This window comes from Ictidomys tridecemlineatus, chromosome 3 (assembly GCF_052094955.1).
Source record: "Ictidomys tridecemlineatus isolate mIctTri1 chromosome 3, mIctTri1.hap1, whole genome shotgun sequence".
Taxonomy (NCBI): domain Eukaryota; kingdom Metazoa; phylum Chordata; class Mammalia; order Rodentia; family Sciuridae; genus Ictidomys; species Ictidomys tridecemlineatus.
In genome coordinates, this window is record NC_135479.1 from 1,143,094 (window position 1) to 1,159,030 (window position 15,937).

Below are 15,937 nucleotides of genomic sequence, written 5' to 3' on the forward strand. Positions count from 1 at the left end.
GTGCTTCTTTGGGGCGACGCGCTGGGGCCGGAAGGGGCGGGGGCGGGCCCGGCGCGCGCATGCGCCCGCCCGGCTGCTGGGCGAGGCGGAAGCGGAAGCCGGAAGCGCGGTTCCCGGAGCGATGGCAGCCGGTGGTCTCAGCCGCTCGGAGCGCAAGGCGGCGGAGCGGGTCCGGAGGCTGCGGGAGGAGCAGCAGCGGGAGCGACTCCGCCAGGTAGGCTGCCGCTGCGCCCGCGCCCGTGCCCGCCCGCGCCGCCGCTCACCGCCTGCCCGCCCGCCCGCCCGCAGGTGTCGCGCATCCTGAGGAAGGCGGCGGCCGAGCGCAGCGTCGAGGAGGGCCGGCTGCTGGCCGAGAGCGAGGACCTTGTCACCGAGCTGCAGGGCCGGAGTCGGCGGCGCGAGGGTCTCAAGCGGCGGCAGGAGGAGGCGAGTCCAGCGTGGCGGGCGGCGGGCGGCGGGCGGCGGTGGCGGCGGGCGGCGTGACCAGTCCCGGCTCTCGGCAGGTGTGCGACGACCCAGAGGAGCTGCGGAGGAAGGTCCAGGAGTTGGCCGGCGCCGTCCGCAATGCCAAATACTTAGTGGTCTACACCGGCGCGGGCATCAGCACGGTAGGGACCAGGGCGGGCCGGGCGGGTGTGGGCGCCCCCGTCTGGGCGACGGACCCGGAACAGTGCAGTGTAGAGTTAGGTCACCACCCAGTCGCAAAGACAAATTTCACCTTTAAAGCAGCTGTAAGGTCTCCATTTCTCCATTCACGAAACGACTTGATATACAAGTTAACTAAGGCAGACTTCAAAAACGCTTGATCTGGGCTGGGGTTGTGGCTCAGTGGTTGGGCTCAGTGGTTGAGCTCGCCTACCATATGTGAGGTCCTGGGTCCATCCTCAGCGCTGCATATAAATAAAGTAAGGTTAAATAAAAACAAAAAACGCTTGATCTCTTACAAACACTAAAAATAAACAGACGGAAATAGGTGTAGAAGCCAACTTCCTTCTGGCAACCCCTCTTGAAGTTATCGGCGTTAATGGATGGACCCAGGTTATCCGTTCAGTGTCCTGATATTCTGCTCATTGTGCTTTCCCCAGCTTGTAAGGAAGAAAAATAGAAAAGAAAAATAGAAAGCAACCCGGTAATAATCAGAATATATGGGCAAAGAAAAGAAATGTACTGGGTTTTGAGAAGTTTGATGAGCTATCCTGGACTGTGGAACAGGGCTAGCTTTGAAAGTGTGACTCACAGATCATTTAAACGCAGTCTGATCAAGGAGTGTGAAGTTTTAGGTATGTGTAAGCCCAGCAGAAGTGGACCCCCAGTGATTTCTACTCTGAGGAGGTTAGGTGACAGTAATCAGCCATGTAAACAAATAAACAGAATGCTGACTGGGGTTGCTATCCCAGAAATCCAGACACACCCTCAATACTCAAAACTGGGGCATCCATCCTGATGGGCTTGCTGCAGGAGGTATTGAATTAGGGCCATGAAAGGAGGAAGATTTACAGGTGAAGCGGGCATGAGGCACTCCAAACATAAAACAGCAGAGGTTCAATAGCAAGAATGTGCAAGGTGAGTTTGCTGCCTTAACTTGTAAATACCTAGAGCCCAAGCATCTGGGGCCCCCTCCTTCACAGCCATGCCTAAAAATCCAGTTGGGATTATTGAGGGACAGTGCTGTCACCTTTTATAAAATCTAATGACAACTAAAAGCCACATGGAGCTAATTTTGTCTGTTATTGTTTGAATAACATTGAATATACTACTGATTTTTTTGTTGTTGTTGTTTTGTTTTTATACAAGGGATTGAATCCAGGGGTGCTTAACCACTGACCCAAATCCCCAACTGTTTCTATTTTTATTCTGAGACGGGCCTTGCTAAGTTCCTGAGGCTGGCCTCAAACTTGGAATACTCAAGTATTACAAGCCTCTTTCTAGCTGCTGGGATTACAAGTGTATGCCACCATTCCCAGCTCTGTTCTCCTTTTGAAATGTGACAGAGTGGGCATTTGTCTTGAGATTAAACAACAGTGAGGAGACAGGGCTTCCCCAGAGAGGAGCACAAGATACTTGGATCCTGTTTGCTTTCTGCTTTCTTTTTAGGATTCGTTTATTTCACTGGACCAAAAGTTTGGAAAATTAAGCAGTGTGTGGTGGTACATGCCTGTAATCCCAGAGGCTTAGGAGGCTGAGGCAGGAGGATCACAAGTTTGAGGCCAGCTGGCAACTAAGTGACAACCTGTCTCAAAAAATTAAAAGGGCTCAATAGTGGAGCATACCTGGGTTCAGTCCCTGGTGCTTTAAAAAGAAAATAAATGAAATTTGGAAAATTGGATGTTTATCTTATCTGGAGAGGTTGGCCTCTGTGTGTTGAGGTACAGTAGTAATTATTCAGTGTCAGGATAAAATAATTTGGACAGAGGAGTGCTCCCACCCAGTGGCTTGCCATTGCTAAGTATTTCTTTAGCAGGCTCTGAAAACACAGATGAACCTGATCAGTTTTCTACTCATTGTGGTGAATAGACATGGCCACAGATCTAAGCCTTGCACTCAGCTGGAGAACCTCCCACAGAAGGACAAATCTCCATGGAGCCTGGATGGATGAGCTGGGCTTGGCAGGAAGAGGAAGTACAGATGGAGGGAAGGAGCTGCATTGGGACACACTTTACCTGGCGTCGGGCAGATAGTTATGGAAGTAACAGAGGCCAGTCTGTGGGTCAGCCTGCAATGTGGCATGTCCCATTTGGAGAATTCTGCAGATACACACAGTGATGACTTTTCCTTGGGCTTTTTGTGCAGGCAGCCTCTATCCCAGATTACCGGGGCCCTAATGGTGTGTGGACACTGCTTCAGAAAGGGAGAAATGTGAGGTGAGCCTTCTCCCATGGTTGAGCAAGGGCCTAATGTCCTGGCCTGCGGCTCCCTTATCTCCGCTTTTCCTTCTGCCCAACAGTGCTACCGACCTGAGTGAAGCAGAGCCTACGCTCACCCACATGAGTATTGCTTGTTTACATGAACAAAAGCTGGTAAGAGCACACTGACTGGCATACACACCCAGGGCCAGGCCTGGGACCCAGAGCCGTAACCTTAGTACCCAAGTGGGCAGCTGCATCCCACCTCTGCCAATTGACCCTATGATGATGAGCAGCCCCAGCAGGTCAGACTCCTGTTTGATCCTGTGGAGTTTCCTCTTCCAGAAGAAAGGGTATCCCCTGCCCTGTACTGTTCTCTCCAGGGCCAGCTTAGAGTGTCTCCAGATTCTTCTGCATTGCTCCAGGTGCCTTGGAAGCCTCCTTAGCCACAGGTTAGCTTGTCAGAAATGTCTTCAGACCCTCTGATGAGCACCTTCAACCTAGTGGAAAAGGGGGATATCTTTCTGCGTCCTCAGGGACCTGAAATAGATGATCCAAGAGGGCATCTGTCTGGAGCAGAGTGGTCATACCTGCACCCAGAGCCTTAAGTCACTTCCCAGTCTTATAGGGACAACATAGATGCTTGCCTTCCCAGCTGCTCTGGGTGTGTCAGAGCTGGTAGCAGGAGAACACAGTTCCTCCCAGTGATGGGGCCCTACCAAGTCCTGGTGGTATGCATCTTCCGAGGCTTTCTGTAGGGTCATAGTTGTACCAGGTCTTAGGAGCTCTTGGTCAGGCTGGGCTAAGAAGGGTTTCACCATTGTAGGATGTTTCCTCCATTTCCGTGCTGACTGCCACCATGTCCTGCCTTCCAGGTACAGCACGTGGTGTCTCAAAATTGTGACGGGCTCCATCTGCGAAGTGGGCTGCCACGCACCGCCATCTCAGAGCTCCACGGGAACATGTACATTGAAGTGAGCAGTCCTGCGGGGACACAGGGCCTGGGTGGCAGGCAGGTCCCACTCACTGTGCCTTCTTGTCCTCAGGTCTGCACCTCCTGCATCCCCAACAGGGAGTATGTGCGTGTATTTGATGTGACAGAACGCACTGCTCTCCACCGACACCAGACAGGCCGGACCTGCCACAAGTGTGGGGCTCAGCTCCGGGATACCATTGTGCACTTTGGAGAGAGGGGAACTTTGGGGCAGCCTCTGAACTGGGAGGCCGCAACAGAGGCTGCAAGCAAAGCAGACACGATCTTGTGTTTAGGGTCCAGCTTGAAGGTATGTGACAACAACGTAGTAAACCCAATTGGCAATGAGCCTACCTGCCTTATGTGCACTGGACTCTGTTTCTCCAGCCTGGCTCTTCACATGTGTGTGCTATTCTCAAAGGTTCTAAAGAAGTATCCTCGCCTCTGGTGCATGACCAAGCCCCCCAGCCGGCGGCCCAAGCTCTACATTGTGAACCTGCAGGTAACTTGGGTGCTCAGAGCTAATTTCTTTGATCTGAAAAGCCAGAAAGACATCTCACATCCATATATCAGGAGGTGTAGTACAAGCCTGGGTGGTCACCTGGGGAGTGCTGACTGAGTGCTCACCCAGTGCTGACTGGCCCTGCGGAGTTCAAGGCTACAGGATAGGAAGTAATAGGGACTTCTTGATTGGTTTTGTTTTGTTGTGTTTAGTACTGGGGATTGAATCCAGGGGCACTTTATCACTGAGCTACATCCCCACCCTTTTTTATTTTATATCTTGAGGCAAGGCCTCCGTAAATTGTTGAGGGTCTTGCTAAGGTTGCCCAGAGTGGCCTCAAATTTGTAATCCCCTGCCTCCACCTCCCAAGTTGATGGGATTATAGTAGTGTGCCACTGCACCCTGCCTCACTTGCTTTTCCTGTCTTCAGTGGACCCCGAAGGATGACTGGGCTGCCTTGAAGCTTCATGGGAAATGTGATGATGTCATGCAGCTCCTCATGGACGAGCTGGGCCTAGAGATCCCCCTCTACAACAGGTGAGTGGGCAAGCTGGGTCAGCCCTGTCTCCTCCCCTCCTTGGTGGGCCGTGTCTGTCTGCTCCTGTGAGCCGAGCGTGGAGGAAGCTCTGAGGTGTTGTGAGCACTCTATGAAGTGGTCTGAAGCAGGTGTCCTCCACAGCGACTGGCCTTGGTTTGCCAAGGTGGCAAGACTTCACGTGTATACTTCTCTCTGGCTGGTGTGGTGCCCAGTATCCCTTGCAGGGAGAGGGCATCAGCCAATTCGTTCTATTTGACCTTTCCTTGTTGACCTCTCAGACAAACCTGAATGGAAAGGGGCCTGGAGGGGATGAGGACTTGGCTACTCCAGTCAAACGGAATCTTATTGTCCTTGGTTTTGGGAGTTGGTATATTTGGGGGAAGCTTAACCTGTGCCTTAATGCGGAATTTGTGATAATTTAGATTTGGTGTATGTGTTGAGTAAAAAGTTTACACTTTCTTTCTCTGTGAATTTTCAGGGTCTTATAGGGGAAATCAGTAACTTCTTTTAATCAAAGGGTTCAAGAAATTAAGGATCCCTTCACCTCTGGGCCTGGCAATTCTTGTATGTTATGTTTGTGGTGTTCTGTGACGTGGGCCTATTGTGTCCTGTATTTTTTTTTTTTTTTTACATTAACTTAGCTCATTTTCTTTATCAGTGCTTATATGTACCTTACGTTTATAACATGTGGTTCTACATCTCAGTCAGACACATGATTTCTTCACGATGTAGTCTGTGGGCCGCTCCTCCCCAGTCAGCTGGCCATCCTTCTCATCCCCGTCGTGCAGTCTGGGAAGGGGAAGAGGGTCTGGTCCACCTGCCCCTGGCTGAACAAAAGAAAGGTGGGGCCCAGCGTTGCTAGTGACCATCCCTGGAGACACAACCCCCCCCCCCAAGGGCTGTTGCCATCCTACCCTGTGTGAGCACAGCCCACTAATTGTGGATGAGACACTTGAGTTCCAAGGAGGCCAGCTGGGGTGGGTGCTGGCCTTTGAGTTGCCACCCAAGGAGATTTCCTCTCCTGCAGCTCTTCTGTAGCTTGGTGAGGATGCAGCTACCACCAACCAAAGCCCAGCCATGGTTAAAAGACAAGGGATGGGGAGGGAAGGCAGGTGACCTCAGGCAGCTTCCCTGTGCTGGGGTGGGTTGCACTGAGAGGGTGCAGACCTGCCTGATGCAGCCTTCCTTTCTTGGTAGGTGGCAGGACCCAATCTTCTCCCTGGCGACTCCCCTTCGAGCTGGTGAAGAAGGCAGCCACAGTCGGAAGTCATTGTGCCGAAGCAGAGAGGAGGCCCCGCCTGGGGACCGGGGTGCCCCACTTACCTCAGGCCCCATCCTAGGGGGCTGGTTTGGCAGGGGCTGTGCCAAACGTGCAAAAAGGAAGAAAGCCACATAACCTGGTGTTGATGAAGATAATTGGCACTTTGCAGATGGCTGGAACTCTTGTTCAGGGGCCAGTGTCACAGTCAAGGCCAGGTTGCCCCCAAAGGGTCTAGTGGGAAGAACTGGGGGTGACAGGTCACCTTGACGTTTTTTAGCCATTTGTCTGTCCTTGTGGGAAGCCCCCTTGCACTGCACAGTTGCCCCCATTATGGGCTTGACCATCCAGGACATCCCCTCTCTATACAAGAGGTGGCAGCAGGCCTTTCTGGGAGGACAGAGCTGGGTCCATCCCAGCCTGGTCGGCAGAGGAGCCCATGGCTGCCTTACCTCACTCACCAGGCTACTCTCAGGGCCTCCCCAGTTTCTACTCCTTACTAAAAAGCTGACTTTATAGAGATCTCTGTTGGGTATGCGGCAAAGGGGCGGTTCTGAGCCTTGGCTCGGAGCAGACCTTTATTAAACATTTCTGCACTGTGTTCGTGTCCGTGTCCCGATGTCTGCTGTTTTGCTCAGTACCGAGCGGCCGCGAGCCGGCTCCTGGGCGCAGAGGTTGCTTGAAAACTCCGCCACTGTTGTACTGAGGCGGTGGCGGAAGCACCCGCGCGCGGTACCAGCCAGTCCTTTCTGCCAGGTGTGCGGCGAGTCACAGAAGCTAATGTGGCCGGAGGGCGGGGGTGGCTATTGCCATTGGCTGCGCTGGTGGGCGGAGGGGCGGTCAGGCTCGGAGATGCTGGTCATTGGCTGCTTGCTGGGGGGCGGGGCCAGGGGGTGCTCTCCATTGGCCAAGTGCTGCTGGGTGGTGGGCGGGGCCTGAGGGCGGAGCCCGGTGTTGGCGGCTCCTGCCATTGGCCATGCGCCGCGGGTGAGGCCCGCGTGACGCCGCGCGCGGGGCGGGGCGGGGCGGCGACGCTCGGAGTCACCGGAGCTGCGGGACCGCACCGCCGCTGCGGGGCCATGATCCGTAACGGGCACGGGGCGGCGGGCGGCGCGGAGCGGCCGAGTCCAGCGGGCAGGCGCGCGGTGCGGGTGTGGTGCGACGGCTGGTGAGCGGGGCGGGGACGGGCGGCCAGCAGTCTCCTCCCGGGTCCGCGCCGGCAGTTGCCCGGGGGCCGGCCCGCGCCTGCGGTCGCGCCCTTCGGTGTGCCACCAACCCCAGTCGGGTCGCGGGGGCCTACTCCAGGGTTTCCCTGATGTCTCCCTGGGCTCCCAGAGACGCCTGCCGGCTTGGGCTTGGAGCCTCCCGGGGCTCTGTCGCTCCCGGCTGCGCGAGGCCAGCCGACGTCCCATCACTTCGAGGTTAGGCGCGAAATGTGCAGACGCTGATGCAGCCGGCAGTGTCCTTCCGGAAAACTGGAGATGCGCCCCTCGGGCGCACACTGGGGACTGCCAGGTCGTCCTAGGCGCTATGGAGCACACAGGCTCCCAGCCCGCGGTGGGTCAGGAATGCCATGGGCTTGTCTGGCAATTTAGAGGAGGTCATTGTTTTGAAGAAACTTTGGGGCTGTCAACAAGTAGAAGGAAAGTTGACCTTTCTGATAGCTTGCTGTCCTCAGTGATTTCACAGGCCTGCACCTGATGGAGTGGGGAAGGACCTTGGCTAGTCAGCCCATAGCTCCTGAGAAGGCTAAAAGGGAGCGGGCAGAACCTTGTCTCTTGCACCTGAGTCACCTTGGGAACTCTGACCTTGGCCCTGGCCAGGGGCCCACCCCAATCAGGCCACAGGCCGCAGTAGCTAGGATTCAGTGTCACTCTTTCCTCCGTGTGTTCCCCCAATCTGACCCCTCCTCCCAACCATCCTGTGCAGAGGGCACATGGCTGGATGAAGTTGACCTGAATCCTGTAACCCCACCCAGTTTGTCTGCTGGGACCCCCTGCACTGTGGTGAGAGTGGTAAATGGCTGTTCTGAGAGGGGAGGGGGGGCTGCTCCAGGTCGCCTGATCACACCTCACAGGGGATGGGGATCTCTGGAGGGAAGTAGAGGCAACCCAGGGCCCAGCATTGGCCCACAGAGGATTTCCGGGGCTGTTCCCAAAGTGTGCAGGAGCACCTGGGGCCCAGCACATTGCAGGGGCTGAGGAGCCTTGAACTGGAGAATGCACTCATAGCTAGACTCGGATTTGAGGATAAGAGCTGGAGAACCAAGTGACACAGGCTGTTTTTCACTAAGCCAGGCAGTGAGGGAGGAACCAAAATTTTCAAAACCAGTGATTCCCAGGCTTCTTTGGTTGGAGTTTTGGTTTTGTGTTGACCCCAGGGACCTCAAGATAGAATAGGATCCAGACCCAACCCACAATGTTTGTTTTAAAGTTTAAAGTGACTCCCCACAGCACGTTGTATTTAGTGAAAGAAGGAGACAAGTGCAGAGACCACCTGAGGCCTGAGCAGTGACCACAGCCACCAGTGGGAGAGTGTCCTGGGAGCTCCTCAGCCTTGCTCTCCTCCAGGCCTGTCCCTGGGTGCACCATCCTTGCTAGTCCTGATACTGATAGGTCCTGACCTCTGGCCCAGGATCTTGGGGGGTGGACATCTTAGTGCCCACCTCACTGCCGAAATTCTGCTTCTGGATAGATCCTAGGTAGCAGTTTCCCACGGTGTTTTCTCAAGAGAGCTGTCTAATGAATTCTGGAAGGATCAAAGCTGTGCCCCACAATGCCCCTTACCACCTACCTTCCTTGACATAGGGCCTGACTGCCCTGTCTGTCCCCACAGCTATGACATGGTGCATTATGGCCATTCCAACCAGCTGCGCCAGGCACGAGCCATGGGAGATTACCTGATTGTGGGCGTTCACACCGATGGTAAGGTGCAGGCTGCTGGCCCACGCCACCCACAGTCGGACAGGGTCTTCTCTGACTGAAGGAAAGCCTGTGGGACCCTGGGTCAGGTAGGGCAGGTCCACACATCCTTCCCAGAGCTGGGCTGTGAGTGAGCTTGGCAAGCTCAACCCAGCTTTGCCTGACTGAGGAAGGCCCCGGCTATAGAGAACAGGCCGGTGGCATTCATGACGGGCTCCTTGGCTGTGCAGCCCATCCCCTCCAGCCCTGTCCTGGCTCCTGAGCGCCTAGACTGAGGGGCTGTCCTGTTACCCAGCAGATGCTCTGATCCATTTTGCTGGCCAGAGCACAGCGGTGGTCTTGCCCCGTGGCCTGAGCACCCAGTGAGAGGCAGGCTCCCTACTACACCCCACGATAAGTACAGGACAGGGCGGCTCCTGAGGAAGGAGCCTAGGGGGCTGGAGGTCACCTCTCTCATCCTTGTCTTTTCTTGTGGTCATAGAGGAGATCGCCAAGCACAAAGGGCCTCCGGTGTTCACCCAGGAAGAGAGATACAAAATGGTGCAGGCCATCAAGTGGGTGGACGAGGTGGTGCCGGCGGCTCCCTATGTCACCACCCTGGAGACGCTCGACAAGTACAACTGCGACTTCTGTGTGCACGGCAGTGAGTGGGAGGGCCTGGGGCTGCGCTCAGGTCCCGGGTGGTACCTGGCGATGGTGGGCCTCCTCCCTGTGGGCTCCAGGAAAGCTCTGCTCCCTCCCCAGAAATAAGTGCACAGATACTGGGACAGGCTGGGGACTGAGAGGGGAGCTGGGTGCTGGCTCTAGGCTGAGCCTCCTTGTCTTGGTGTGCATGTCACTCTCTAGATGACATCACACTGACTGTAGATGGCCGTGACACCTACGAGGAAGTGAAACAGGCTGGGAGGTACAGGTAAGTCCCCAGGTGGCCTACCAGTCAGGGCACCAAGTGCAAGGGTTCCTTCCAGCTCATTCTTGGCCGCTTTGTGGCCTCCTCTGAGAAGAGTGTCTGGGCTTCTGGCCAAGACTGGGGACACAGGAAGGGGAGCCTTGTTGTGGCCCTGACTTCATGGCAATTCCAGGGCTTCAGAGAAGTGTTACAGGCAGAGCTTAGCAGGGATGGCCAGGTTCTTGATCAGAGCTGTGAGCACGGCCACCACCGCCGAGCACAGCTGGTGAGTGCCTTATGGGACTTGTGCCCTTTGGGAGCTGGCTTTTAATTACTTTAAAGACCTAGTTGTGGCCAGTGGCTCCTGCAAGAAATGGGGCAAGCTGGAATTCCCTTGGCAGAGAGGGCATGGTCAGGCAGGACCTGGGTGTGAGGGAGGCTGGGGGCCTGATGCAGAATGGGGACCACCCTGAGTCTTCCCTGCCTGCTCCCAGCTCCCAGCACTGCAGGAGTGGGCCTTAGTGATCTTCTGCTCTGCTCCTGCTTCTCCGTAGCTGATCTCAGTACGGGGCTCTTCCCCATGCTCCAGTTCTGTGTTCTGTTGTGGTCAGTGCAGAGAGGTACACAGGCAGGGTTAAGGTCATGTCCCTCAGGTGGGGTCCACTGTAGGTGGAGCCTAATGAAGGGGTCCAGGACAGGAACCCCCCCATACTCCCTTTGGTCTCCCCAGAGAGTGCAAACGCACCCAGGGCGTTTCTACCACAGACCTCGTGGGCCGCATGCTGCTTGTGACCAAGGCCCATCATAGCAGCCAGGTGAGTGCCGGATGGGGCAGGGTCCCTGGTTCCCTGGGTTGTGGACAACCGCCCTTCCCCATCTTTCTCCTCCCCAACCTCTCCTCTGGTGGGGGAGCCACAAGCCATGCAGTCCTGGGTTGGCAAGTCTGGAGGGTGAGACCCTCAGCGGCTGTCCCTCCTGCACAGGAGATGTCCTCCGAGTACAGGGAGTACGCAGACAGCTTTGGCAAGGTGAGTGAGCTCTGGCCACTCAGGCCACCTGGAGTGCACCAGTGCTTGGCTGCCCCTCCTCCACCACCCACACTCCCCTGGGGCCTCTCTTTAGAGAAAGACCAGCTCTCCTCCCTCCCTGCCTGGAACTGACAGGTGGCCTCTAACCAAATGGCCTGCCCCTCTCTCCCTTTGTAGCCCCCTCACCCGACACCTGCCGGGGACATACTTTCCTCAGAAGGCTCCTCCCAGGTGACCAGATGGTGGCCTCAGGGTGCTGGGTTCCCAGAGGGCTGTGTCCACAGGCCACTAGGTTCTATACCTCATGGTGGTGAGTCCACCAAGTGGAGCTGGTGTTAGTTGCAGTACCTGCTGTGGCCATTAGGCAGAACCACAGCCTTGCCAGTGGCAGTGGCCTTGCCTGGACTGGTGGTGGTGTCCCTGCTCCTGCCCTGTTCCAGGTACCTGCCTGGAAACAGACCCAGTGGGCCTCTGGGTTGTGGCCTGCTGCAGTGGGGGTGTGACGTCCTGACCCATAGTGCCCACTGCGTCTGCTCCCCAGTCCCCACCATGACAGACAGGGGTACAGGCAGCCCTATACCCAGAAGAGTGGTCCCAGGAAGGAGCCGGACGAGGGACATGCCTGAGAGGCCTCCGCTGCTGACCAGCTTCCTCTTTTGGCTGACAGTGTCCTGGGGGGCGCAATCCCTGGACAGGGGTGTCCCAGTTCCTACAGACGTCCCAGAAGATCATCCAGTTTGCTTCTGGGAAGGAGCCCCAGCCAGGGGAGACGGTCATCTATGTGGCTGGTGCCTTCGACCTGTTCCGTATCCTCCCGGAACCTCTGTGGTGCCACGCCCACACCACGGAAGGGGAACCTGGGCCACAGGCCCCTCAAGGCCCTGGGACTGGGCTGGGGTGCGGGGAGAGCAGCCTGGCAGGGAGAAAGAGTGGTGAGGTGCTGAGCCAACTCCCTGGGGGGCGGGAGCTCTCTGCCCTCTTGCCTGTTGTTGCCTCTTGACCTGTGTACAGATATTGGGCACGTGGACTTTCTCGAGAAGGTGTACAGGCTAGCTGACAGGCCCTACGTCATCGCCGGCCTGCACTTTGACCAGGTCTCTGCCCTGCCTCCTTGTTCCCCAGACCCAGACAACTGACGGGCCATGAGGCCCTGGTGGGGCTCCAGGGTGGACGTTGGGCACAAGTGGCCTGTGGAGGAACGAGGCTTCAAGTGCCTTTTGAAAGCAAAAGAGACCTCCTGGGTGGGTGAGCTTGGGTCTCTTCTGGGGTCCAGAACCGTTCTGCCTGGCTCCTCTCCTAACTTCTGCCCATAAGGGATCACTGGGAGGGCTAACACCCGGTCCACATGAGGCCCTGAAGCTGAGCTGACCTTGCTCTGCCCTTAGGAGGTCAATCGCTACAAGGGGAAGAACTACCCCATCATGAACCTGCACGAGCGGACCTTGAGTGTGCTGGCCTGCCGGGTGAGCACAGGCCAGGGGCCAGCCCGGAGGGGAACATGCCCTGGCCTCTCCCTCCAAAGGCTTCCCTGAGCCAGGGTGTGGGTGCCTGTCCATCCCACCTGGTAAGGTGGTCTGGCCTCCTTGGTGGTGTTTCTCCCCAACTAAGGAACCCAAGAGGCCCAGGAGGTAGGACGCCGTGGGCTCCCTGGCCAGCCAGCCCCAGCCCTGCCTGTCTCTGCTCGCTCACCTGCAACCTCAGCCCTGCATCTAGGGCCATCTCCTACCATTCTCCAATCCTGCCTGCCAGGATTGGGGACCTCTGCTACTACTCCTTGACCCAAGCTACTCTGCTCCTTGTCCCCACAGTATGTGTCAGAAGTGGTGATTGGGGCCCCATATGCGGTCACAGCAGAGCTCCTGGGTCACTTCAAGGTGAGGCTTCTCATGGGGTAGGTACTTGGTGCTGCTGTGGCTCCCAGAGAGGCACCTGGGCTGACCCCTGCTCCCTTCCCAGGTGGACCTTGTATGTCATGGGAAGACAGAAATCGTGCCTGACAGGGACGGCTCTGATCCCTACCAGGTGGGTTTCACTGCTCCCTGATGCAGCTCCCCGAGGCTTCACCTGCCTCTGGGATGGCACAGAGATCCTTGCTGCCGTGTGGCTCCAGGGGACAGGGAGGCAGGTTGCTAATGAGCGCCAGTGATTGCTCTCCTGGCCCTGTGCTAGTCTCCCTCTGGGGCAGGGCAGGGACAGCTAGTTTCTGTGGTCAGGAGGGAACTCATCTCTCTCTCCTTGAGGCTTCCAGGAACCCAAGAGGAGAGGCATCTTCTATCAGATTGACAGTGGCAGTGACCTCACTACGGACCTCATTGTGCAGAGGATCATTAAAAACAGGTATCCCCAGGGCCCCTTGGGGGTACCAAGCAGCTGCTAGCAGAGGGAAGATTCCCTGGCGCAGCTCACCATAGCCTGGCCCCCAGGTTAGAGTATGAGGCACGAAACCAGAAGAAAGAAGCCAAGGAGCTGGCCTTCCTGGAGGCCACAAGGCAGCAGGAGATACAGCCTGTGGGGGAGGGCGACTAGACTTCCGACTGGAGGACTGTCACGGAGAGCCCCCATGCCGCCGCCTGCCCCCCCGCTCTGCTTGTCTTAAGAGTTTGGCTCACGCAATTCTAAAGGAAGCTGCAGCACCATCCACTAAGTGGCCTGGCTCCAGCAGGGCTGGTGGGGAGGGCACTACTCTTGCCTGCCTGCAAGGTGCCTGTTTGTAGTGGGCTCTCAGCTCCTCCTGCTCAGAGAAGGCATCCAGCAGTGGAGCAGCCCAGCAGGCAGGATGGGCAGAGAGGACCAGTGATATGAAGGCTGTTGCTCCTGTGTGCTTCCATCCAGTGGTTTCTAACTGCTGCTCCTCCCCCATCTCGGAGAGAGATGACCCTCCTGCCTGGCTGGAGGCTGCACTTCCTGCTTATCCAGCTTTGTGGAAGGCACAGAGTGAATGGCTCTGGGGAGCTGCGTTCCTGGGGTCACTCCCCATTGTGCACCCTGTGCCCTGCAGCTCATCCCAGCACCCTGTGCCTGGCTCCAGGAAGGTGCACTTGTCCTGCTGTCCTCCCAACAGACTTCCTGGTCTTGATTTGTACATCTCTGGTGCAGCTGAATAAAGCCTGCTGGGAAGTGCTGTGTCTGCCCCCAGCTCACCCACCCACCACAGGGCTTCTGGAGTGGCAAGACCAGGAAGGCCGCAGAGCCTTGGGGCTGCCTACCAATGGGGCTGGGAGGCAATGATTTGGCATGTCTGTTGAATACAGATGCGGGAATTAGGGCTATAGGTGTGGCTCAGTGGTACAGCAAGGCCCTACCTAGGGTGCATTCGTCCCTGGGCTCATTCCCAGTTCTGCAGAAAGAAGAATATGAAGGTGCTTTCCAGCCCAGCGCCCTCCCACGTTGAGCTGCTGAACCAGGTGGAAAGGAGCAGGTTCCTCTGAGGAAGATGGGCCTGCCCTTTCCTTTTAATCCAGCTGATTTTGAGGTCTGCTTTACAATCCCAACAGAAGCCTCACCCACTTTCCCTCTGTGCCCCCAGTTTCAGAAGTGGGGTGGTGCTCATTTTCAGACCCCTGAGCTGTGGGATTCCTGAGCAGAGAGGCCAGGCAGTGCCTGCAGGCTAGATCTGATAGGGCCTGGCTGCTGGGCTGGGCAGAGGACAGGCCAGCACTTAGAGTATGCTGCTGCTTGCACCCTGGAGCAGAGGCTGGGGACTGATCTGCACCAGCAGCAAGTAGAGCCTGGGCCCAGCACCCCAAAGACACATCGTCCAGCCAGAGGAGACTCCCTGCTCACCTGCTACTCATGGAATCCCTGGGTGGAGGGCTGGCAGGTCCAGCTCGCAAGGGCACAATGGGGACACCCTGAGAGGCAGACCGCAGAACTCTGGGCCTTCTGTCAGCCCTGCCAGGAGTGGAACAAGAGGGAAGCAGCCAAAGGTCCCAGCTCATGCTCTAGGGGAAGACCCAGAACCCTTGAGTGTGCGAAGGGTGAGGGGAGCCAGCTTGACCAGAGGAGTGGGGCACCCTAGCAGGAACCCTGGTTTTACTGGCCAGGCGGCCGCTAGTTTGGGTGACTTCGGGGCCCCGCCCTGCTCGAGGCCCACCCCTCCAGCACTCCCCCTCTGAAGACTTGACGGAGCTTCTCCTTTATTCATTTGGCGGAATACTGCACGGGGCCGGGGAGGGAGGGTCAGGGATGCCGTCCCGCGAGGCAGGTCTGGGGGTCCCTGAGCTGGCAGTGGGCGTTGGGGGCACCCACCTGGCCAACGAGGTTGGTATTTTGGGGCGGGGCGGGGGGGCTCAGGTGCGATGACAGTCGGAGGCGCGCAGCGACAGGAAGACATCCGCCTTGCACTGGAAGGTCCCGCCACTGCCACCGCCGTCAGGGAGCCGCTGGCAGCTCTGCAGGTTCGGGGTGACGTCCTTGACGCACACGGCCTGGGTGGGCGGTGGAGGCTGAGGGGGCTGCCCACACCCACCGGCCCCCGCCGCCCTCCTGCGCGCACTCACGAGGCTCCGCAGGCTGGGCCGCAGCTCCGAGGAGGCGCCGGCGCGGCGCTGGAGGCCTGTCCCGACGGCGAGCTCCGAGCGCCTCGCAAACGGGGATCCGCGGAAGCCGGACAGTAGTCCCGCGGCGCGGCCCACCGAGTAATGGCTGGGCCCGGCCGCCGGCTTGTACCACGCGAGGCCCCGTGGAGCCAGCAGCAAGAGCAGCGCCAGGGCCACGGCCACCAGCGTCGCGTGCCGGGCCATGAGGACGCAGGCAGTGGGAGGGCTGGGGAGCGTCCAGGTGGAGCCCCAGAGCTTGGCCGCCTTATATCTACTGCGGTGACAGGGCGGGGGCGGGGCGGGAGGGGACCCGTCAGCGCCCCGCAGGCATAGGGCACGCAGGAGGTGCGGGTGAGGCCCACGCAGCATCATGCTGAGGCGCACAGACCCTCCCACTGACCCATCCAGCCTGGACTGACACACTAGACCCCCAAATAGCCCAAGGAG

At 57.7% G+C, this 15,937-nt stretch overlaps 3 protein-coding genes across 12 annotated transcripts; 2 read left to right on the forward strand and 1 right to left on the reverse strand.

Annotated features, from left to right (window-relative positions):
* The first annotated feature begins 79 nt into the window (after positions 1 to 79).
* Positions 80 to 6,715, forward strand: Sirt7 (sirtuin 7). Of its 4 annotated transcripts, none has more exons than XR_013435782.1 (11): positions 80 to 214; positions 289 to 426; positions 504 to 608; positions 2,791 to 2,861; positions 2,945 to 3,017; positions 3,719 to 3,817; positions 3,890 to 4,126; positions 4,238 to 4,318; positions 4,749 to 4,855; positions 5,335 to 5,420; positions 6,054 to 6,235. XR_013435782.1 is itself a non-coding variant. In XM_078041414.1 (11 exons), exons 1-11 carry the CDS (start codon positions 122 to 124, stop codon positions 6,194 to 6,196), a joined length of 1,257 nt encoding a protein of 418 aa, XP_077897540.1. In that variant the 5' UTR covers positions 80 to 121; the 3' UTR covers positions 6,197 to 6,715. The 4 variants fall into 4 exon arrangements, 3 of the variants coding, with proteins under 3 accessions (XP_077897540.1, XP_077897541.1, XP_077897542.1); XM_078041414.1 differs by lacking the exon at positions 5,335 to 5,420 and adding an exon at positions 5,589 to 5,698 and having other exon boundaries at positions 6,054 to 6,715; XM_078041415.1 differs by lacking the exon at positions 5,335 to 5,420 and having other exon boundaries at positions 6,054 to 6,715.
* Positions 6,716 to 7,116: 401 nt separating this feature from the next.
* Pcyt2 (phosphate cytidylyltransferase 2, ethanolamine) lies at positions 7,117 to 14,100 on the forward strand. 6 transcript variants are annotated; one of them, XM_078041417.1, is made up of 14 exons: positions 7,117 to 7,282; positions 8,950 to 9,038; positions 9,517 to 9,678; positions 9,882 to 9,948; positions 10,655 to 10,739; positions 10,908 to 10,952; positions 11,130 to 11,183; positions 11,620 to 11,758; positions 11,964 to 12,046; positions 12,338 to 12,415; positions 12,761 to 12,826; positions 12,909 to 12,974; positions 13,201 to 13,289; positions 13,364 to 14,100. In XM_078041417.1, exons 1-14 carry the CDS (start codon positions 7,194 to 7,196, stop codon positions 13,476 to 13,478), a joined length of 1,227 nt encoding a protein of 408 aa, XP_077897543.1. In that variant the 5' UTR covers positions 7,117 to 7,193; the 3' UTR covers positions 13,479 to 14,100. The 6 variants fall into 6 exon arrangements, with proteins under 6 accessions (XP_077897543.1, XP_040124270.1, XP_005332731.1 ...); XM_005332674.5 differs by having other exon boundaries at positions 7,119 to 7,282; positions 13,376 to 14,100; XM_078041419.1 differs by lacking the exon at positions 7,117 to 7,282 and adding an exon at positions 7,355 to 7,535.
* A 971-nt stretch (positions 14,101 to 15,071) lies between these two features.
* Npb (neuropeptide B) lies at positions 15,072 to 15,782 on the reverse strand. 2 transcript variants are annotated; one of them, XM_078041425.1, is made up of 2 exons: positions 15,452 to 15,782; positions 15,072 to 15,343 (listed from the first exon to the last, which is right to left on the reverse strand). In XM_078041425.1, exons 1-2 carry the CDS (start codon positions 15,692 to 15,694, stop codon positions 15,242 to 15,244), a joined length of 345 nt encoding a protein of 114 aa, XP_077897551.1. In that variant the 5' UTR covers positions 15,695 to 15,782; the 3' UTR covers positions 15,072 to 15,241. The 2 variants fall into 2 exon arrangements, with proteins under 2 accessions (XP_077897551.1, XP_005332793.3); XM_005332736.5 differs by having other exon boundaries at positions 15,072 to 15,379; positions 15,452 to 15,776.
* Positions 15,783 to 15,937: the final 155 nt, after the last annotated feature.